General features: G+C 42.9%; 1 protein-coding gene across 1 annotated transcript; it reads left to right on the top strand.

Moving 5' to 3' along the window:
- Positions 1–6967: 6967 nt before the first annotated feature.
- LOC6553890 (mucin-5AC) lies at positions 6968–23328 on the top strand. The gene is made up of 6 exons (XM_001980427.3): positions 6968–7028; positions 12160–12734; positions 17666–17900; positions 18355–19097; positions 19707–19812; positions 22965–23328. The coding sequence occupies exons 1-6, from the start codon at positions 6968–6970 to the stop codon at positions 23273–23275; spliced, it is 2031 nt and encodes a 676-aa protein (XP_001980463.1). The 3' UTR covers positions 23276–23328.
- The last annotated feature ends 572 nt before the right edge of the window (positions 23329–23900 follow it).

Genomic DNA, 23900 nt, shown 5'->3' with positions numbered 1-23900 from the left:
ATGCACCAATTTTAAAGTAAATATAAAATGATAATAATATCGCTTTAATTTTGTTTAGCCAACAAATACGAGGAATAAATATGGTATAATAGGGTTAAAATATCCGAAGTACGTTTAGGTGGTCACAAATTGTTCCGTGCAAAATTAATGTAACCAAAACAAATCTACCACTTCCACTTTTTGGACATATCAGCATGGCTGGTTCCAAAACCCCAGCCACAGAACCTAATTTGCAAGCGCGTCAAAAATTTTCACGTGGAAAATTAGCATTTCAGATCGGAGTGGGGCATAAATACAGACGATTGTAAAAGGAGAAAATTAATGCATATTTCCCCCACTTTGTCAGCGAAAAAACAACATAAATTAGAGTTACCTCGCTGCTTTTGTACCGAGAAAGCTGGCGACTTCTGATAATTGGAAATTTATCAATGAATAATTTAATTTTGTGCTCCTGCTTACACTTCCTTAAAAGCTCACATATAAAGACTATTCTTTCTTCATTCCATTTAAAAATGAGCCCATGAAATTTATTTGGATCAGTCCCGATGCAAAAGTCAATCGAGAGTCGTAAAAACGGTCAAAAGGGCTAAATGGAAACTTTTATTGCGGCAAACTGAAATTTGTGTTTATGGGCAAGTAAGTCCGGGTGAGTCAAACACCTTCGGCTATTATTCTAATCATTTGCATTGTTTTGGTTGGTTGGCTGGTTGGCTGACTGCTTCGTTGGCCTATCTCACAAAGTTTCCCTTTTTTGGGCTTGTATATGGGCAGAATTCGACAGAACCCAGTTACATGTTCGACAGTTCAATCTAAATCTATCGGCTACCCACACACACACATAGCAACACAAAAAGAAACTGAGCTAAAAGCTGAATTCCCATTTGACCATTTTGTCTGGAAACAATAAAATGACCTCCCGCACACAGATACAGATACACCAGATACACCAGATACAACCGACAGCCAGCAACATACGAAATCGCATAAATGTTGCAAATGGAGCAACAGAGTGAAGTTGTCATGCCGAGGATGCCGTGGCACAGAACCAAAACAACAGCCACAGCTACAGCTACCCGAAACTGGAAAAAACGAATTTCCTTTTTTAGACTTTTGGCACTTTTGGGTGGGGGGAGGGTGTGGCTCCGGAGGGGGATAGTCAGTCGGCTATTCTCATGCGACTGGGATGAAGGTTACACAGCCTAACCGCATTAATGCCAGCACAGAACAACTCGGTCCGAGTCACAGCCAAATGTGTAATTGTTGCCTGGAGGATTTGCAGAAAGATTTTCACTGTCATTTGAACTCTGTTTAAGGCTTCATTCGCTTTCCCTCTGCAGTTACTGCCATAAATGCTGTCCTCCCCGGTTAAATGAACCAAATTGAAATGGTTCTTGTTTGTGTAACGATGAGAGTGCTTCGGTTTAGGATGTTCTTATATACCAACAATACACATATACCTGTTTAGGCAAACTTATATCTTTTTTCCAGCTATTAACTATGGATATACATATTTGGTTTATATGCAACCTGTTTCTCAGAGCTTAAGCATTATCTTGATGGCCTTCATAACGCCCAATCTCTAGTGAACTAACATACGTTTTAAGAATTCAAGTTATTGGATATTACTTTAAGGTGACATATTTCTTTTCATCATGCTGTTTTTAGTTTTTCTGTTTATTTACATTTTTATAATTTAAACCGAATTTTGTGGATGAAGAGATTGAATTACTTTCTACTTATATTTGGGTATGATAGGGTATGATTGGGTATATAGGAAACTCACGTACAACCCTTGAATACCGAATCTTTATGACGTTTATAATGCTAAGTAATAATCAGTGCGCTTTTCCGAGTGCAGTGATCAACACTTCAGGCCGGAGCTGCTGTCGACCGCAGGAACATTGGTTGAACATTAACTTGACTCCCCCGAGCTGAGGGGCTCCAGAGTGTGCCAAATCAATCAGTCGCCAATGCATAAATGACACAGTCAGGACCGGCATACTCCTACTCATAGGCGACATCGTCCAGCTGTCGCACACGGTCATTGCGGCTAATGCGGTCCCTTGTTACACAGTATATGGCCCTTCCACCCGACATGGTCCTCTCAACGGCTAAATTGGAATTATCCCCTTAGCGACCCCCCATCCCGAACAGAACACCGCCCATGGGTTCACATTAGCCAGACACGATGGATGTGCCGGGATGTGGACAATGATGCCTTAGTGCTTGACTGGCTATAAATTTTGAATTAATTGCCGGCTGCTGAACATTTTTCCCAGAAATTTATGTTTTTCCCGGCTGGTATGCCTCTTCCTGGCCAGAGATTTTTGGCAGTGATTTTAATGTGATTTTCGGTATATAATAAGTGGGAATGGAAATAACGTTTACCTGCAGAACAGTTTATACACAGCGCAATATGGCTAAGGAGTTTTGTTATTGAAAACACTAAGCTTAATTGGGGGCGAGCCTCAAACCAAACCCTTTTTTCTTTCTTTACGTTAAGGGACCAGTCTAATCTTCGACTCTACATATGCTCTTTGTAGAAACTACGAAAACGCGTAGCTTCTGTTTTCGATTTTAATTTGATTACCAAGTGTAATCGGAGCAGGCATTAATCGCATTAATTCCAGCGACCCATTTAAGATGGCTCATTCATATCCAATTTTTTATCTGCTCCTTTGAGTAATTTTATAATTTTTCCCACCACCCTTCCTTCAACAACAGTGATTAATGACTTGTGAGAAAAAAGTGAAAGGTGTGCAAAAGGCAGGGGAAATTCATTTCCAGGGTTCTTGCATGATTGAGTTCTATTGAGTGAACTGCAGAGCTAAGCAGAAAATTTTTCTTCATTCCAACTGGCAAGGATAATTCGCTCGATTGCTTATACCTGGGAATGGAAAAGAAATGAGAGGGGCAAAGGGAATTTAAGTACGTTGAAACAAAGATGTAATTAAAGTCCATGAAACAATATTGAAATGCAAAACATTTCTGTGTGAACAACTTTTATTATGTATGCTCTATTCACAGAAACTAATTTGGTTCCTGCACATGACAACTCTTAATAGCCGACTAGATACAAATTTGACGGGGCAAACATTTGTTCAGTCCAGCTAGTAAGCCCATATAATAGCCCTATAATGAACTCTCGACATGTCCGTGTTCCGGGCAAATGTTTTTGAGTAATTCTTTTAGTTATATTTTATGAAAAACAATTAGCTGCGGGCCTTTCAATACAACTGCATAAGGCCAAACAAAGCCGTACATATATGTAAAAATCGGTTTAATTTGCCAATGATTGGGTGTGTGTGTGTGTGTGTGTGGCCGTGGGTGGTTCAATTATTTAACTACATAAACAATAAAAATATTCGCAATTGTGTATGTGGGCGGGCCGCATTAAAAAGTGAATGTGTCTTCTGCATATATGCAGTCATTGTTTTACAAGCCTTTGTGGGGTTTCGGCTCGGGGGCTGGGATTGGATGGAAATTGGGCTTGGGCTGGTGGGGCTGAGGTTGGAATTGGAATTGGGTTTGGGGCTGGCATCGGGGTGGTTCCAGATCCAAAACTGTCACTGACAGCACTACGTAAGTAATTTCGCGCATATGTTACGCCCAAGGGGGCAGAGTGGGAGTCGTGGGAGCCGTGGGACCATCATCAGGTTCGGCTTAAAGCCGGAGTTCGGCGTATTCATGGCTGCTGCACACGACAAATTGAATTTTATGCAAAAGCTTTAGTTTTTGCTGGCGTTTTCCTCTCCTCCTAACCGAACTACTCCCTTCAAAGTCGCGAATGTCCTTGCAGTTCGCGGCGACATCTATGTCCTGTTCGTCTGCATTATAATTTGTTCCTTTGTTTCCCTTCCAGCCCGCAATATCCTCGGTTTTCCCAGTGCTTTGCACTTTGCCACCGTATATCCGTCCAAGATGCGGTTTTCTCTGGCTGCTGCTGCTGCTGCTGCTGTCCCACTTTCGTTCGTATCCGCTTTGTTTTTGCCCCTCTTTTTTTGGCCAGCACTTTTTTTAGCATTGTGCAGGCGCCTGGATCGACGTTAATGAGGAATTATGTTATCGCACTGTTAAGCTGCCATAAACGGAGCTCTGATTGCATCCTTTCCCTCTCTTTTACCCTTCGCCGCGAAATTAACTGGGCTTTCGGGATAATTTAGACCTCAGTCGGGGTTTATGCATTCACAGACTAAAATTTACATAAAATCCAAATGAGTAATTTGCCTAACTGCTCAATGCATAAAACATGCCCCATAACAATGGAGCAGTTTACCCGTGTAATTGCATTTGTTTCGTTGACAGACGTTGCAGAGTTAACATCACATGTTGGCTGGTCTCGCTAACAGCATCAGATTTCTCTTCCGCTGTTAGCGCATATTGCGTATACGCCACCGAGCCAAACTCTTCGGCTCACTTCGGGCCCGATTGACTTGGCCCGTTAAGGTGTCGTCAGTTGGCTTAGTTTACTTTTAGCCGGTGCCAAGCGTAGTCGCTTCTCGCTTAACAGCTGCCGAACGCAGACTAAACAGCCTCCACGGAGAGCCATAAATGGTTAATATTGAAAGAGGATCTTGACCAAGTATACAGTGATCGGACCTGTGCCACAAACAAAATACAAATTAAGTGATTTTAATTAAATAAATCGAAGGCAAAGGTTAATTATTACAACCAACACAAGCTTTAAGTAAGGAAACCAAAAGAGTTGTGAGAACTTAGGCCAAACAAACCCTAAACAAATTAATTTAACTTGTTAAAAAAAAACTACTTCATACACTTTTTGGTATATAAACAGTCACAGAGAGCGAGACTATGAATCATATACAAAAGTTAATAAAGTAAACTAATAAAAAAAATACATATTTTTTAACCAAAAACCAGTTGTCAAACTGGCCGATCTGTTATGTCTAACCGAATATATGAATATAACCCGTTAAGCTAAATTCCTGTTACAAAACAGTTGAAGAAGACCTACCACAAAAACTGTTTTACGATAACCCTATAAACAATAACGAATTAATGATCCAGTTGGTAAACTGAATGGCAATCAAAATAAACAGAATTACATGAGATGGGAATTTCCCGCTTTCCACTCCGTCGAGCATGGGCCAAAAGTCTGAGCAGTCGAACAGCAGATGGTTCAGGCCAAAAGCAAGACGAAGACCGAGACGGACAACAGTCAAAAGTCGAGGATGCGGAATGCGAATAGAAATAGGAATTGTGTTAAATCATTTACACTTCCGCTGCTGTTTTGTTTGTGCAATCAATTTAATATTATTTGTGTTATCCAAGCTCTGTCTCAAGGTCCAACCCAACTCGTTCCCATCCTTATGGAGGGCATACGGCCCAGTCGTCCGGAACATTACATTTGTTTAACATTTGAGTTAACGCTTCATTGGGCCACCTACTCCACCGCCATTACTTATGTATGCCTGGCATTTCTCAAACTCCGACTGCCACTCGTAGTCCGACTTCAGGCCCATCTGTTGGCAAAGACAAAACAGCATTTAAATCATTATTCTTGGCGAGACTCAGCCAGCCAGCCAGTCAGCCAGTCAGCCCGACCTACCTACATCCACACCTTGGCTAGCCATCGAGAATCCTTTCAATTCATCCTGCGCGTGTCCTGCATCCGTAAGTGGACTCGGTGGGCGTGTTCGCCCGCCCGGACGGGATGGCCATATGTACTCCTTTTACGCCCCACTAAACACCCGCATAAATAAATTTCGTTAATGCCAAATAGTCTGGGGCGTAAAAGAAAGATGAGGTAACACAAGCAGCCGCAGTAGCTGGGCAACCGAGCAAACGACGGCAACTGAGCTTGGTCAAATGGAATGCCCAAGCTCAGGCTTACACAACATGTGTTGGGGTTCCGAAAACCGAAACCGCCCGGAAGATCTCTAAAAGCTATCATGGCTACTTTTTCATAATACCCAGATGGGTAAAATCTTGTAAAGATTACATTTTATTACTTCTACTCGAAGGTTTTGAGCATATGTATAAAGTACTGAACTTGAACTCCTTACTTCCATTTAGGAAATATTTTTTTGGATTTTCTGAAATATTATTATCATATTCAAATATAATCAACATTCCTTTCGTTATGTAAAAATCGTTGCTTTATTTCTGTCAGATTTAAATATGTCCGAACGAAATGGGAACACCTTGGTTGGGCAACTAATGCCAAGAGCACCCACATTACCCCCAAGCCATCCGAAAACTTACACAAACATATCAAAAACAGGACGCGGCGCAAAATGCCGGCCATAAACTGGGACACGGGCCAGAGGAATCAGAGAAGCCATAAGAGCCAGTGGGGCCATAGGAGCCAAGGATATGGGAATACAAGAACTAAAATGTAGGATGAGACCCAGCTCGACGGGCACATTGTGGGAATATTTAAAATTGGCCACGTGTTGTTCTTGCCGCTCAGCTTCCCCTACGACATTTTCAGCTTTTAGTTATTTTAGATTGCCCCGACAAGCTTACCGTGCAAGTGCAATTTGAAAATATGTTAACCCTGCGATTTTGTGCACCGAGAAAACGCCAGCCACGCGAAGCAGAAGAATATATTGCAGCAGTTCGTGTCAAGGCGTATACGCGATATTAACAAGAGCGACATCAGCAGCAACAGCAGCAGCAGCAGCAACATCCAACAAGAGCGGATTTGGACTCAAAATCCCCGCCGAGGCAGCGGATAAATTTACACAGGCTCCAACTCCAGCTCCAGCTGCAGCTTCAGCTTCAGCGACCCAACGCCGCCAGACAGCCAATGTGACCCAGTTAAGGCCACAGGATTTAGCTGGCCAAGGACCGCGAACCAAGGAACCGAATCGGCAACCCGGAACGAGATACGCGGCTCGAGAATCGAGATACGCGATACGCGATACGCGGAGCTCGGGGCGCGAAACACGTCCAATTCCCGACTCGACACGGAGCAAGGATTATCAATTTGCTTGGCACTTTAATGGAGTTGGCCAAGATGCCGCGGCGCCTGATCTTGCTGGCCCTGCTCATCTGTTTGCCGGGTAAGCTGCGTCAAATATGAAATTATTTCTCGCGATACATTTGTCGCATATTAAATGACAATCCCCCTGCTCCCCAGTTGCTCCCCAGTTGCTCCCCTTTTCCCTAAATCTTCTTCTCATCTTTCCGGAGAAAACAATTTGATATGCGCGGCTTAAAAGCATTTTGTGGGCGAATTTAGGGCATTTGCCTGCCGTACATCTTTCGGTCTTTGTGCATATTTTAGCGCAGACTGTCTGAAGTAAGGTGAGCAAGGGTGTGGGGCTTTACTCCGGAATTTTTTGCTCGGCTTGTCAGGGTCAATTTAAATTATGCTGGTATTTTGGCATCGTAACTCATTCTGGGAAAATCTTAAAAATTGGTGTACTTGGTCGCAGATTTTTACATTGTAAAATAATATATGCGTATTCAAAGAAAGTTGCTTAAAATGTTTTCAAGAACATATTGTCTTAAGTAAGGATAATCATTCCCACAAGGATTTCATTGAAATTTAATTTCAAATAATTTTAATGAGTAACTGAAGCACAGCATTTGAATCGCCCATATCCGTTGAATGGGTTTCCTCGTTAATTAATGGTTTTCCCAAATTGTCCACGATTTTTTCCTTTTCCTTGGAAAGGAAATTAAAAACACTTTTTGACCGAGTACTTGTGCCACAATTTTCAGCAAATAAAAACAACGAATTCAAAGGAGAAACAAGAGGGAGAAAAAGGTAATTAAAATCAAAATAGCAACATGAAAAGGCAGGAATTGCTAAACTAAAAGTTAAAACTAAAGCATAACGAAAGTGACTCTCGACATTTTCATCAATGAACCAAACTCGATCAAACGCTGCACTCCTGCCCTATCAGAATTTTGTTTTTTCAATAGAAAAGTTTTGGGTGTGTCGGGAAAAAAACTGCAGCAAGGCCGAGCAATGGGCGAAATTTCCCTAGAAGGCAACTACGGCGGGGGGCTCCTCTGGATGCCTTAAATTGTGTTAAAAGCTCGATACTCTGGCATCCACCCCTTGATTTACCCCTTTTATTCTTCTATTTGTTCGTATTTACCTCCTCTTGCCAGCTGTTCAATTCCTTTGGCCATGAAAGTGATTGACGAAACGCTTGAGGAGACTCAGCCAATTGAACGGGAAATAACAACAATCCTGGTAACAAGTGGGGCGGAAGGACGATTGGGGTGGGCGCAAAGTGGAAGAGCGAAAAAAGTTAAAAACTTTTACTTTTGTTTAATCAAATTCAGCTGCCCAGTTGAGCATCATTGACTGTTTGTAGCAAAAAGTGAGGCAGCTCAGAAGGGCCTCCACGAAAAGGGAACCCAACTCAACTGCAGGTTCTGGCCATTCCGAGCACTCGAAACTCCCCTTTTGTTGGCTTTTTAGCCGTACAGCCTTGCGGTAGCGCTAAGTTGCTCAAGTCTCTGCTTATTTTCCCACGAGATCCCTTTTGGTTGGCCGCCAAAGTGGCACGCCCGACTTAAACGCTTAACAACAATTATTACACAAAGTTACGGCCTGTTTTCGCCTCCATCCTCCTGATTGCCATCCGTGTTGTCATCATTATGGGCGAAAACTAGACTGGCATTTTGATGAGAGTGTCCGGCCGAGAGTCCTCCTGGCATCAAGTTAACTCGGTTCGGCGGCGGGGGGAGATTACGCCGCTCCATAACTGCGGCCGGGTGCCTTGGGGTTAAGCCAATTTCCATCATCATCATCACCATCAGCCTCGGTATAAGCCTCATCATACCATCCAGGCAACATGCCCATCATAATTAGGAGAAGTGTCGAAATGTTGTCAGGCCGAGACGGACACAACGTAGGCGCGACCAGGACATCAGTCAGCCAGTAGGCGTACACTGAAAGAAATGCTGGCGGGAAGCCTCATTAGGTGCAGAAGGAATAATTTACACAAAATATGTTTAATTTTAAAGGCAGATATTTCAAGTACTGTAAAGTAGCTAAAAAACTAATTGGATTTTTTAATTTATAAATGGATCCATTTAAACAAGCGCCAGATATAACTGCAAAGTATTTGAACGCCAATTTATATTTGGTCATTCATTTAACGTATGGAATTTATAGGCAAAAATGTGGATTTGAAGTAAACCACTTAAATGGCTTGTTCAAATAAAAAGCAATTTTAGCGCAGCCAAAGAAGAGCTTGTCGAAAAAAATTGAATTTTAGCGGAAAATTCTCCATAAGTTATTATTTTGAATTTGCGCACATTTTCCGCTCCTCAGTTGCGATTTTTCGCATAGTTAGTCGTTGTTGTGTTGGTGTTGTTATTACTGTTGCCATAACAATAACAGAAGCACACAAACAAAAACAAGCAACTCCGCAACAATAACACCAGCAGACAAACTTGGACTCCGGCAAACGCAACTCGCTTCCGGCCGATGAAAGTGTAGAGGGGCGTTTGATTAAAACACTTTCGACTAAAAATGCCCGCGGGACTTGGGAGCCTGCCTGCTCGGTTAATTTTAGTGTAAGGCGGCAGCTCAAGTTTCCCTGCAGTCCCAGCAGTCCCAGCAGCTTTTCCCCCGACTGCCCCCGATTTCCCCGTTTTCCCCACTCAATGAAATTCTGCATGATGAAGCTCATTTTATGTGTGAGAGTTTTCGTTTTCCCCATCCGCCTTTCCCCCGCCCCCAGGCTCATTACGCAAGTTTTCCTCCATCCTCCGTCAAGTGCTCGACTTGATTTCCCCTCCCATCCCTTTTATTTTCGTATTTTTATCCTTGCGCACAATTTGTTTTTTCAGTGGCGTAGGGTGCAGAGGGGGCTGTGTTCGTGTCTGTTTTTACAACTTTTTAGTTTGCGACTTTTCCCTCTGTTTTGGCGCGCAAAGATTAAGCAAATTTTTTAGGGCCTCGCCAGTTGTCGCGTTTTCTTACGTCTTCGTTTTTTCGTTTTTTTTTTTGGTCCCCAAACAACGTTAATGTTCCCATGCAGGGCTGCCCTAAATGATAATTTTTTTCGTAATAATTTGAGTTTATTATTTTGTTTTCATTTTTTCTTGCACTCGGACTTCCCAGTAATTCGCTTGTTTTATTGCACTTTTTTATGCTCTTTTGATTTGTTTCATTGCTGGCCGACACGCCCTTCTTTTCGCCCGCTTGCTGCCGCGAATTCCTCATCCTTCTCCGAGGTCCTTGAGCCGCCAGACGGCAGCTGTTGGTTTTTATATGTTTTGCGGGCAAATGAGTTGAAGCATCTGACAGTGGTCTACGAAAGTAGAGAGGCAAGTAGAAGTTTTCCATTTAATTACTGTTAATGCAAATTGCTTTATTTTAATCAGTTTTACACATAAAGTGAAATAGGTTCAGACACCTTACAAACAGAGACAAACATTTGATGTTACTATAGTAATAAAAAATGTTAAATTTTAACAAAATACGTGTGCTCGCATAAAAACAATTGTTTACATAGGAAAATGTTCTAGTGTGAAAAAACACCATCTAGACATGGTTTAGACCAATTTATTGGCTACTTAGACTTTCACTCTCCCCTGAAATTCCTGCCCACTGTGCTCGAAGGAAAATGAAATTTTTGTAACTTTATTATAATCAAGTTGGCTGCAGTGCATCATTAGTGCAGGCAATTAAAAAGTTTTTATATGCAATCGCTTTATCTTTATTGCACGTACACGAAGCATAAACATAAAACATGATAACGCACACACACTGCCGCACAGACAGGCTCTCTCACACACACAAACACACACACACACACACAGGCAGGGCCCAGAAAGATGAAGAGAGGCCACACAGACACACGCACGACTTGGCCGGAATCATTAAAAGGACTTCCAGAGTTTTGCATCTACTTTGAGCCCGGCGAAACACGCTAAACTTGATTAGATACTGCCGGAGTCCTCCACTCCTCTCTCGGCTTTGCTCGATTCCACTCGAGATTCAATGGCTGACAAAGAGCACTTGATGGCTCCCATTTCTTCCCGTGTATCTGTGTGATCTCTGTTCATTAGCTAATTAAGACCAAGTTACACACACCACCCTCCGATGTGCATTGCAAATAATGGAGCGAAGGGAAAACGAAGGATTGTGTAAAAATATGCTGCATAGCTCTAGGCGCTAAGAACCCGATTCACAAAATGTTTTGTGGCAGACGAAATATGTAAACGTTTTCTCAGTATTATAAAATTAGCATGCATGAGAGAGTTTTGCACACTACATCCTTAATTCCGACATTCGTTTTATTCACTTTCACCAAAATGCATCTTAAACACTTGTTAAAGTAGCTAAAGTAAGTAAAGTGCATAAAGTTGCATAAAATTGAAATCAAGGTCTTGGCCAATCTTTGGAATACTTTCCTATCAACGTACCGCCAAGTATTTCCCAAACCCCGAAGCTCACCCACATACTTTTACTTTCGCTCTCGGTGGCTGTATCTATGATTTGAGTTTCGAAAAGTTGCGAGCGAAATTTATGGTGCCAATTTGGCAGAATTTACGCGCTGCAGTGTATGGAAAGCTGCAGCCCGCAATCTGCATTCTGGGAAGCCCCAAAAGCTTTCGAATCGTGTGTCAAAGGCATATAATTTATTGTCGATGTTCGTAAATACTTTATTGCGATTTCAGGTGGGGCGCATTGGCCGTGAACCAGCGGTTCTTTTGCTCCAACGATTGGCGCCTTATGAGTTGCCAAGGCTACCAAAAAGCAGTTTAGTAGCAATTACCAGCTTTTGGCATGTCAGAGGCTCCACGAAACTTTTCTGTCGTTGAAAACAGGCACTTCACTCCACTTCACACCAAGTACATGCAAATCAATTCAAGTTCTTAATTAGCTAATTAATTTCCCTTGCGCTGAGGCTCGACTTAAACTTTTGCCAATTTCGGTACTGAGGTAGGCAACCGAAAAATGAAGATTAATTTATTGAACAAAAACGTCGGGGGCCGTAAATCGTTTTAATTGTCGTAACGAGTATTTCAGATAAATGGATAAATGGGGATCATGGCATTTGAAATATATATACCGGAGCTGAGGGACTGAGATGGGAACAGGGAACAGGGAAAGGGACAAAGGACTAAGGACAATGGACAGCGGACAGAAAACAAAACACTAAGTCATTAATTTCCACTCACAACCTATTCATTTTCCTTTTTTCTACCATTATCCAGCCAACAGAGGGCAGGCGGAGGAGACATCAATATTAAACAGCAATGGAACAAATGGGCGAGCATTTCAAAGGACTCAATCAAGGCGCGAGGCATTAATTCCGGCGACAACGCAAATGGCCCAGACGCTGGACAAAGCCAGCGCATTTAGGCCAACAATGGCTGCAGCTCTGGATGCATCGGCTCCGAACCGCTCCCGCAACAATGTAGCCATTAATAACATTAGCAACAATGGCGATCAGCGCCTGAGGCTGACCGCTGCCCTCGAAGCGAATCTGATTATGAGCAATCGGAATGTCCAGGAGCAGCACAGCTACAGAATCACGCAGGACAACGCCACATCTGCAGCTTCGATTGCCCCGAACGGAACGCCATTTGGGGATGCCCCCCCAATCCCAGGGGCAGCAGCTGCAGCGACTACAACAACAATGGATCCTGCCACAACGACACCTACAACAACAACGAGGCGTACTACACGCCGTCCGGTGGCAACAACAACACTGAAGCCACCGCCAACAATAGATGATTACCAGACAATAATTAGCCAGGCGGGCACCCATGCCTATCTGCCATGCAATGTAAGTTGAGCAGCAACACTGAAAAAATCCCCTGTTACCGGGCACAGAAATGTGAACCAAATTTCGGGGCCCAATTCCATCTTAAATTAAATCAAGTTCGAACTTCTATGAACAGTTCTTGTTTGAGCAGACAGATACTCTCTTATTTGGGGCAGGCACTTAGACGAGGAACTTATAGAATGATTCCATTTGCAAATAGAAACCCATGGCCAAATAAATAAAATTCAGGGAAAAAGTTTTTTTCTTTTTAAAGGTCTCAGTCTAAACAACAAGATACTTCTGCACTAAACAGAAAATCAATTATTGGTAAGTGCAATCTGAAAACCTGGTGCATAAATGTATAAAAGCGCTTTTAGTGATGAGAAAGCGCAGGCTCATAATAAAATATTACTTTGCATTGATGCTAAATTGCAAAATATTTCACTCACGCCCAAATTATAACACACTTTTTTCCGTGTGAACTCCCCCTTGGCTCGACCTTTAATTAGTCAGTGGGCCCTGATTAGATTTCCCTGTTGAAATCAGAATAGAGAAACGAGAACGCTGCCAAACCAAAACGTGAGCTCATACAATTCTGCAAGGCATAATTGGCTGAAATTTGAGGTAGAAGCCGCTTGAAAATGTCCTGAAAATTCAATCAACCACCTCAAGCGAACTCTTTCAAGTTCCTTTGCTTACCAACCAATCCATCAGAGCGAAGTTGTTCGGCAAATTGTTGGTTGTGCCAATATTTACAAGAGATTTTTATTAATCATTGATAATTTATAATAAGCAGCTGATACTACAGCTCTGCCCGCCGTCAATCAGTTCAAAAACCAGGGGCAATTTGGAAGTAGGAGGAAGCTGCACCCAAGGGATGTGGCATCGATTGGCCCGACTTCCGCTCCACTTTTTTCGCCATTTTTGGGCTTTGAACTAATTTACGCTGGCCGCTGTCGGAACTGAACGAAAACAAAACCGGAAATTGCCGATGCTGATGTCGATGTCGATGCCACGCCCTGGCCAAAGGGCATATATAAGCAGATGGATACTCTTGGATAACGCTTTAAACTATTAGTAAATAGCTAAGTACAGGGTACAAGGGAAGAAAAACTTTTCCAGAACTGTAAGCTCTTATTTGTCGCTGTAATTCCGGTGATTGTATTCAGCAAACCTTTTACATTAACCGTTTGTTCAGATCTTATGTAGAACAAAATGTATTTAAGTGTAGGTTGAACTCATATTTCAGAGTTTTCTTTTCGGATATTCCAGATACATATAAAGTTTGCAGGCCATGACTGAAAAGTTTTGCCTAATGATGCCAAAAAAGAATATCAAAACTTCTTACTGAGAGCTATATCTTTTTCACTACGTTGCGAACTACTGAACAAAAAAATCATAATACCCAGGCGAGGACTAGGACGCAGTAGATGCTGAAGAAGACACATTTTCGTTTGGAGCCCCTCAAAAACGATGACCCAAATAGTTGTCACTATATACGTTTATACATCCGCTAAGTACATAAGTGCACATTTATGTACGCAGAAATAGCGCGGAGTGAGAGGAAGGTCGAGTGAGCTGCTCTGGCATCCGCTAATAACTTAGTTACCCGTCGTTCCTTGGCTCTTTGCCTGCTGCATCCGCACATCCGCACATCCGCGCACTGCATCCGCACATCCGCATATCCGCGTTTCGCATTGCAAATTATAATTGGCGCTGCTGGATTCTATCGCTGCCACTGGCAGACTTACTATTTACTGGTTACTGTTTGGACAGGAAATTACTGCCAAGGCGTGCAGCGGAACTTAAAGTTCCAGGAATAAGTATTCCGCCAAACTGACGGCTGCAGATGCGAACTTACTCTGTTAAGCTTTTTTAGCGATTGTAATGCAAAGAAAAAGATGCCGTCGTATGATGAGGTGCCGGCCGAGTTAATTAAAGGAAACCGGATACCCACCCTTCGATCCGATTTATACTTACTTGTACTAACTTCGGAAAGCGAATATTAGTGCCAGGTGATAACTATTGCAATCAAACTAGAAACAAGATTTTTTGCCTTTAAATTCAGCCAGGAATAAGTAATTGAAAGTTTTTTAGTTTATTACATATTTTTACAACCAATTTGGTTCGAATTTAGTTTAACGAAAATTACAATTTAGTTGCAGCTTAGCCCCTCTGGAGTTTTTAAATTATTGGATCCCATTTAAGCTTAAATAAGTTTGCCAACTCCCCACCGGCGAAATGCTCCCTCAACCATGAACTTTTCCCGCTCGATATCGAAAAACAATCTAGTGTAAAATATTTATCAGATAATTTAAATACGTCCACACAATCTCGGGTATCCCAAATTCCCAAATTCCCATATTCGCTTGTGGCTGTTGGCAAAGTGCACCGCACCGAGTGTATATTTATATGCCCGGAATAATCTTCAAATCTGCTTAAACCTAATCAATTAATAATACATTTTGAGACCGTGGGCGTCACAAAGAAAGCAGCTGAGGGAAAACGAATCGAAAGGAAAAAAAAGCCGAAAATCAGGGGGAAAGCCACAAAAATGCTTTGCCTGCAAGCACTTGAGTATTTTTTACCCAGAATCGACAGTCTTTCCCTTCCATCGCGCTGTCATTCTTTTTCTTGGTTTTTTCGACAACTCAGCGAAAAGTTTCTCTCATTTTTGTATTTTGCCTTTTTTGTATCTTGTGTTATTCTGTGTTATTCTGGTGAAGATATGAAAGCAGGCACTTTGAGGTGTATTGTTGTGTGAAAAGAAAGAGGAAGACGCGCCAGTGAAGACAGAGGAGAATCAACAAAATAAAAGAAATTATTTGCAAACAAGTTTAGACGAAAATTCGCAATGTTATGAGCAAACTTTGCTGTCTGCTCGACTGTGATGGAAAGCGATGCTCACGCGTAGTCCCAATGTGGCTTGTGGCCCAGGAACGGGTGTGGGTTGACTGTGACGACAGTCAAGGGAACATAAAAGCCATTGAGCGGAGGATGTGGATATGGCACTTTCTAGACTTGGGCCCACCCGGACCTAACGATTCGAGCAGTTGATACAGTTTTGGGGCAGTTTGAGCTGCAGCTAAAACTAATTAACAATATTTAAATGGCAAACACTGGGCCATCTTGATATCTGCCTGTGGGACATCACTCGACGGTGGAATAAAACGCCATCTCCACAGGCAGCGAGAATTTAAATTAGCTAATATCGGGCAGGGGGAACCTGTTCAGGCCACACAGGGATATTTGTCAGCAAGGACAAAGGAGGCGGATTGGCAAATGGCGAATGGCGAATGGCGAATAGCGAGAGGAGACCTACTTACTCACTTGCCACGTACAAGACACGAACTCCTGACTTGGCTGCCTGCCCAAGCCCATCGCCCTCAGTGGATAAGCATCTTCACTTAATGCCGAGTATAATGTCGATGCTCAGCCCGATAATAATGTCCTTAGAGCCGGGATACTCCTGGCGGAGACTGTGGCGAAATTTAATAAACTCCCACACCGCACAGTGGCTTCCATCGATGGGTTTTTCGATTCTTCACAGCATTGTGGGGCAATTTTGCATGTGCATGTACACACTAGGAAGTGATTAACCTAATGGATTTTTAAGAACGTGTCGCGTCAATAGGTAGCATGTTTAGTTATCGCAGTTCTAAAGCTTGTAAGTTGATTGATTATTGCAAGTATCCTGCAGTTCTTTTAAGTACTTGATACTGCTTTTCGAAGAGAAAAAGCGTTTTAACGATGTTATCGCGATGTAAAAATGTTTTACTCGCGAAAAAATGTATAAAAGTGTTCTCAAACCCTTTCTGTCAAAACCAATAATGAACCAAACTTATACCGCTTAAGGGTGATAAAGTGGAAAAAGTTGTAGGAGCAGAAGTGTCTGCTTTTCCTTATCATTTAGCTCTCTAGGTCCAGGCACATCAGTCGAACGGTTTGATTTGCCGACCAGGCGGAGATGTTCATATTCATTTAAAGAAGATGGCTTTTGACAGCACGTGCTCAACCGACAATAACAGCTCGAATAGCAGCTCGGCTGTTCGAATGGGCGTGTGGCTGGGCGAATGTGGGGCGAATGTGGGGCATCTTCAGCGCCACTTCCTTGGCGACATCCACAACAACAATGGCGGCAACAACAAGCACATAAAACGCAAATGATTATAGTATCTAATCATGACGTTGTCGTCGTCGCCGGGTCCTTGGAGTTCCTCGTTGTCTGCGCCCTGACACCGACAATGTAGTTGATGACAGTGGTTCAAAGGCAGTCATTTGCCTCTGTCACGACGCCTTGGTTTCGGCCAGCTACCACAATAGTTAGCCCCTCCGATAATCACACTGGGAGAAGAGAAGGGGCGGTTGGCAGAGACAATTTCCGAGATTTCAGTTTTGGCTTGTTCAACTGGTAGGCCATTTGTATATTGGGCCAGTGTAATTAGAGGAAGTCAGGCCAGTTACTGTCTGTATTTAAATGCTAATAAATACCTGATGGTATTGGGGTTGGGGTATGGAATGGTTTACGGGGCACTGCCGTATCGATGACTGGCAATTTAATGGATATTATTTTGTTTTGCTGCTCGATGGCTGCCTGGGCAAATTGCCACTAAATTATTATTGGCATTATTGACACAAATGAATCGTCGTTTTGTTATCGTGATTGTTTACTGCCCCGCCAGGCATCCACGTGCCCCTTTTACCAAATTCTCCCCGTAAAGCTTACCAAAGTATATCCAGCTGAGGTAGGGCATCGCCAACAAGCCAAACTTCTGCTGACATCATCATCATCAACATCGACGCGCTGACCAAAGCCCCAGGGTCGGGAAGCTGGGACTTACTGTTTGAAGTGCTTTTGTGTGGGGATAATTGAATTAATTTTTAAAATTGAAACCCTCAACTCGAATGATTTCGCGGTAATTGAAAGCAAACTTGCTGTCTCATTTGGGCAGGTTAAGCAGCTGGTGAAGAAGCCGATATCCTGGCTGCGCATGAGGGACGGGCACATCCTTACCGTAGACCAGACCACCTTCATCGCGGATCAGCGCTTTCAGTCCGTGTTCTCCCCAAATCCTGAGCGTTGGTCGCTGCAGATCAAGTACGTGCAGCTGAAGGACGAAGGAACCTACGAGTGCCAGGTGTCCACGGAGCCCAAGGCCAGTGCCATTGTGCATCTAAGGATAGTGGGTGAGTAATCCGAAACTAGCCTACTTTTTGGGGCAACTATTGTACTTAATAGTTTCAACTAAAAGGGCTCACGCAAATTGCCATATTAGTTGACTGAAGTAATAAGACTTATGTTGTAATTGAATTTGTTTAATGGTCTTAAGGTGCCAGACAATTATTATTTTAGACAAATAAATTTGTAAACTACAAACTATAGTTGTGCTGTCAAAAGTCTGAGTACCACAGTACTGGCCAGACATTCCATTATCCCTCATCCGGCAAAACCGATGCCAAAATCAAAATTGAAACCCAAACCCGAAATCAAATGCTACCCCTGACCACACCTATAAATCTGCAATGGCAGTGACAATAAATCAATGACCGTTGCACTTTCGAGAGCAAACTTGTGGATCCATGTGTGTGAATCTCTGCTTTCACTGCATCCGTCTCACTTTAACCCCATTTGCCTTTGTAGAGCCGAAAACCGAATTAATTGGCGAGTCAACGCGACATGTGAAGGCCGGAAGTCAAGTGAAATTGCGTTGCATAATTAGCCAGGCTCTGGAGCCGCCGCTATTCATTAATTGGTTTTACAATCAGAAGCAAATCTATTTGCATAATCGTCGCGGTTGGCGTACGGAAATTGAACGAATCGATCTGCCAGCGGAAGTGCCAACCACCACCAGCACCACCACTACGACAACAACAACCAGCACCACGACCACCTCCACCTCCACCACCACCACCACCACCAGCAGCACAACACCAGCAACACCATCGACACCATCGACATCGGCCACAGGATCAACAGAAGGCGCCACACCCTCGGCTACGCTTAATGGTCTGGTAACCATAACACGTTCATATATTCTAGATGCCATATCCCAGAATGATGTTTCCGAAGTGGGGGCCGCTGCAGGAGTGGCTGTTGCAACGGAGGCGCCAACAGCTCAGCTGGCTCCCGAGGTGGAGGCAACGCCTTCGACTTCTGGGACGTCGGCGGGCGCAGGACTCCTCCTTGCCTCCACCAGTGCTGCATCCGTTGGAGGAGCTGCAGCAGCAGGCATAACTGCTGCAGTGACAGGTGACTCCGCAGCAGCAGCAGCAGGAGCAACAACCAGCGTCTGGCTGACAACAATGGAGGCTGAGGCGGCAACAACTGCGGCCACAACAACGACAACCATGCTGCCAAGCAGCAGTTTCATTAAGCAGATAACGGTAAGTGGCTTACCGCATTCCGCCCCCCGTATCCGGCACGCCTCCTGGCAATTTGCCCGCTGAAAACGTTCCCATTAAATGGCTTTTCATTACGCAAATGGGCGTGAGCGCGCGGTGGGCAAAATAATTTTTATTAAATTCTTATTGTCAACGTTTGTCAAATTATAATTTTTAATACGGCCCCAGCAGTCGGCGTCTGCCACACTCGATTGCGTATGGCGGCTGGCTCGGCAGATGAATAATATTTCCGTATATGAATACAGAGGCGTGTCCTTAAAAGGAAAAATGCATTTCCATCGCTCAGTTTCAGGTTTATTTTCCCAGCTGTTTGTAAATAGAAAAAATACAGCAATTATACGCAGAAATTTGTATTTTCAGGATATAGAATAATATTTTTTTAAGTCTGGAGCTGTACACTTGAAGTTCATGCGCAGAGCACTTGTTTAATTAAATTCTTTTTCGTCATAGTCCAAAATCATACAAAAACGTTGGACAAAATATTTAGGAAGTGCTAAAGTGCTGCGGAATGATTATCCTTGATTTTAAGTTTTTAATTTTAACGAATACTCCCTGTATCTCTATATGCCTGTCCTTAAATTTTCATTTCAGACGGCTTCTCTCATCATTCCGGCCGTAGTCAAACTGGATTCCGGCAACTACACGTGCAGCCCCTCGAACAGTGCCCCCCGCACCATTGTGCTCCACGTGCTGAACGGTAAGGGGTAAGGGGGTAGGGGCTGTAATGTGGGTGATTCAGTGGGTGGTGGGCGGAATTAAGGTAAGGTCGTTGGCGGAGCGGCTTCAACTGTTTGTCTGTCTCTACGGCTGAGCAATTGAATTAAGTTTTCATTTAGCTTAATTGAATTTCATTCGGATGCGTTTGTGTTTGCTTTGACTTTTGATTTTCGCGAAATATGCGCACAGTGAAACAGGCCCGCCAATTATGAGCGTAAATTGAACTTAGGCTAAACAGAAAGTTCTACGGCAAATAGATGCCGAGAGCACAGCAAATTTAACAAAATTTTTGTTTGTTAGCGCCTTTTGTCCCCGGACAAACCACTGTTCCAGCCATTTGAGTGGTTTTTATTTTGTTTACACAATTTCCTACAGTGGCAAACACAATGGCAGCGAAACGAAACGAAATGAAACCGAAACCCAAACCCAAACCCAAACCCAAACCCAACCGAAAGAGTCGGTAGTTCCAGCAAAGGAACAGTTGCAGTTTTATTGTTATCTCGAAATGGCCACAATTGCGTTATTTGCTCAATGTCCGCCGGGCAACATGGACACGGCCGAGTCCGAGGACGAAGGACGCCTGCAACAATGGCAGTGATGCCGGCGATTGCGATGACTGACCTATAAATGTCGCAACGTAATGGTTAGCTATCTGTCCGATTTTTCATCTCACTCTGCTCTATTTGCCTCTCGGTTGGCTTACACAGCAAAAAACTTAGGAAAAACAGCCCACGCCTGAAAGGCCACCGATTGGTTGAAAGTAACCCACGGCCTTTTATATAATTTCAATGAATTTTTTCCAATTTTGTGCGGGATAATTATAGAGTTTATTAAGAGAGAAAACGAAGTATAAAGTTCTGCCACGTTTCATACGATAACTTCCACCTCATTCGATTGTGTTTTAATTACCTTTTAATAATCAACGTTTTAATTCCCGAACAACAAATAATTGTTTTCAAAACGAAAAAATATTATAACGTTCAACGCAATCGAATTAAATATCATAACACTAGGCATTCCTCTGAGACTTATTTATAAGCCGTTGAAATATGCATCATTTTCGACTGTGTGGTGTGGTTGCCACAAATTTCCGCTTGCATTTAAATCGTTTGAATATCTCTCCCGCCGGCTGTGTTGTCCTTTCTATTCCTGATCCAGTTCCCGTTCCTGGCTGTCAACTCCGACATGTCCTCATCCTCATCCTCGTCGGAGGTCTGTGTTTGTGTTTGACTGCTATTTGTAGCCTGTCGCTCTCCGTTTGGAGCACGCTACTTAAAGGCACTTCAGCAGATGACAATATGATTCGACAGTGCCGAGTGTTAACCCACACCCGTACCAGCTCCGGCAAAACAAATGTCGAGCGATTGTGACTGATGACACCTGACGGAGGACAAGGACTCGCAGCTGGATTTTCGGGGCAGACAGGTGCCAGTCGCTGGCAGGACTGTTACGCAGCGAATAATGGCCATAAAAACGCCGACCTGTCTGTAAAGTACTTGTGTGTAGGTCAGAAAGGGCAAACAATCGTCAAACAATTTTTCGACGCGCGCTTAAAAATAAATTCGCAATTTAATTTGCTATGAAATGGCCGCAATGTGGGGCGAGAGCAAACATCATTTATAACAGCGAATTAATGTATTTTTAATATTCGACTAATTGACGCAGATAAAAGAAAGGCTCACAGCCCACTTGCCACGAGTTTTTTTTTTTCACCCGTTAAGCTGGGCAAACGTGTAAAAGGATGTTAACGCCGAGGATAATGAAAAACAATGCTCCAGAGATAATGTACATGTGTGTGTGTGTGGGTGTGTGGGTGTGTGGGTGTGTGTGCGAGTGTGTGTGAGAGCCTGGCTGAGTGCCCGACAATAATGAAATTTCAGACATAAGAGGCCCATACTTTGCGCTTTTTACATAATTTTAATAAAATGCACGAGTCCTGTGCAAGTGCGAAAAGGTTAATAAACTTAATGTCATTTCTGCGGCGCAATTGTTGTGGCATACTACAATTTTTGTATTGCCGCTGGCCGGACATTGTGTCATGACAAATGATTATTAATAACTTAATAATATTATCATTTATTTATTCAGGGATTTTTTATTTTAATTGCACTCCCTCTCTCTGTGATTTATTAAATCAGCTAGCCTGGTGGCCCGAGCCCCATCCGGTGGCATAATTAATTTGCTTGCTCACTCACAACTCGTCCCTGCGCTTTGTGAAGTGGCAATGTCAGCGTGCGGTTGGCTTTTAAATTTATTCAAGTTTAATTATTTTAAATAAGTAATTTCATACATATTCGACAAGTTGCCCCCGCATTGCATAACTGATTCAGCAAACCACAGCTCGTTTTAGGCCCATTTTCTGATGACTCGCATGATTTTGTTGCTCTTGCCGTCGCTTATATTCAGTGGTTTTGGTAATTAATATCGGGCGGCTAATGGAAAGCTGGTGCTGCGAAACCCATAATTAGCTTGCAATAGTTGTGGTTAACTTGTCGACTCCTTATTGCCATGGGAACTTTGAGAGATCTGCATTGAAAAGTAATAAGCTAATTAAACTAATATTACATATGAATACGAATACGTACCCTAAATTTTATCATCATTTCTATTGCTTTTATAGTGCTCGGTGCACATTTAGTTCTAATGAGTGACGCAGGGATCAGGTTCTGGCCTATTTGCTTTGAAACTTTCAGTTCATTTCGGGCCAACGCCAGTAGCATATCAATATTTGCCATGTGCGCGTTTCACGCGAATGCCACAAAAATCCATCAGCTGAATTAGCCATACACGAAATTCACGCGTAACCCACATGGACTAACTCGTGTTTGCTGTTCAATTTTTGAATAGAAATATTTAATTACAATGGGCACTTCATTTATCCAATCGAACGCATTCGAGTTTAGCCGAACTGTGAGGAAAGTGTCTGGATGGATTTAATTTTTAGTCAAAAATTGATTGTGATGGCTGCGGATTGTGTGCGATTTGGGCTTGTGAAATTGGGCGGATTGCAGTGACATTATTGAATTAGTTTTTCGCAACCATGGCGGGATTTAAGCTGGTGTTGGGGCAAAACCACAAAATGCCGCGCTCCGTGCTCTCAAATAACTTGTTTCATTCCATTCTGATCGGCAGGTGAATATTCCGCCTCGGCCATTAAGTCGGGCAGTGTCAGCTGGAGTGCGCTAATTGGATGTCACGGCTATTTGCACTGGCGGAATGTTTCAACGCTTCTGACACTTTTGTGGATTATTAAATTTGCACTGGCCAGGGACATCTGCCAACCGAATGCCATCAGCAAAGCCACCACAAGGACATCGGCTCTACTCGCAGGAGACGGAGCAACAGCAGATGGGACAGGGGAAACAGGACCCAAATTAGGGGCCAGCTTCCACAGGGTCAGCAGCTCAATTAGTGCCACCAAAGTGGCCGAGGACAAGACTTGAGTTGTCCTCAGGCAATCGCCTAGTTACTTGAATTTTACGCATTAAAGGAGGCTACGAATTAAGATTTTACTCGATTTAATTACATATTAACGGAGAGTAAGAAGGATACACCCTCGCCAAGGCAATATATACAGGACTAAGGGCATAAGTTAAATTTATATCATACCTGATTCATGTTTGTTTCCCATCTGAGTGTAAATTGATATTGAGATTCATGCCTATGTTCCGCCATATCGCGTATTTTCATTGAAAAGTTGCAAGAATTGTGTAAATAGAATGCACAGAATTCGCCCCTAACAGATAAGAACATTTGCATTACGTTAATCAATTGGAATCTGCCATGGTTGTATCATATATAAGTTAAATAATCAAAAATGATTCGTAAGGCTCGAGAGCACTAACACATTTTCAAAGGGAATTTTATGGAATAAAATCCAATGTGTAGTTCAGCGCATTTAGCACGATTGAATGAGTATCAAATGAATTTCAAATTTCTTTGGTTTCCTTAAGCTATAAATTGTAAATATGTATGTATACCTTATGATATCCGTATGAATACCCTGATTTTTTAAGACCTAAAATCAATTTTTATGCATAAAGGATAATGATAAACGAATATTGAATA

This window comes from Drosophila erecta, unplaced genomic scaffold (assembly GCF_003286155.1).
Source record: "Drosophila erecta strain 14021-0224.00,06,07 unplaced genomic scaffold, DereRS2 tig00000000-arrow-pilon, whole genome shotgun sequence".
In the NCBI taxonomy this organism is placed as follows: Eukaryota; Metazoa; Arthropoda; class Insecta; order Diptera; family Drosophilidae; genus Drosophila; species Drosophila erecta.
This window is presented reverse-complemented; position numbering and strand designations above follow the sequence as displayed.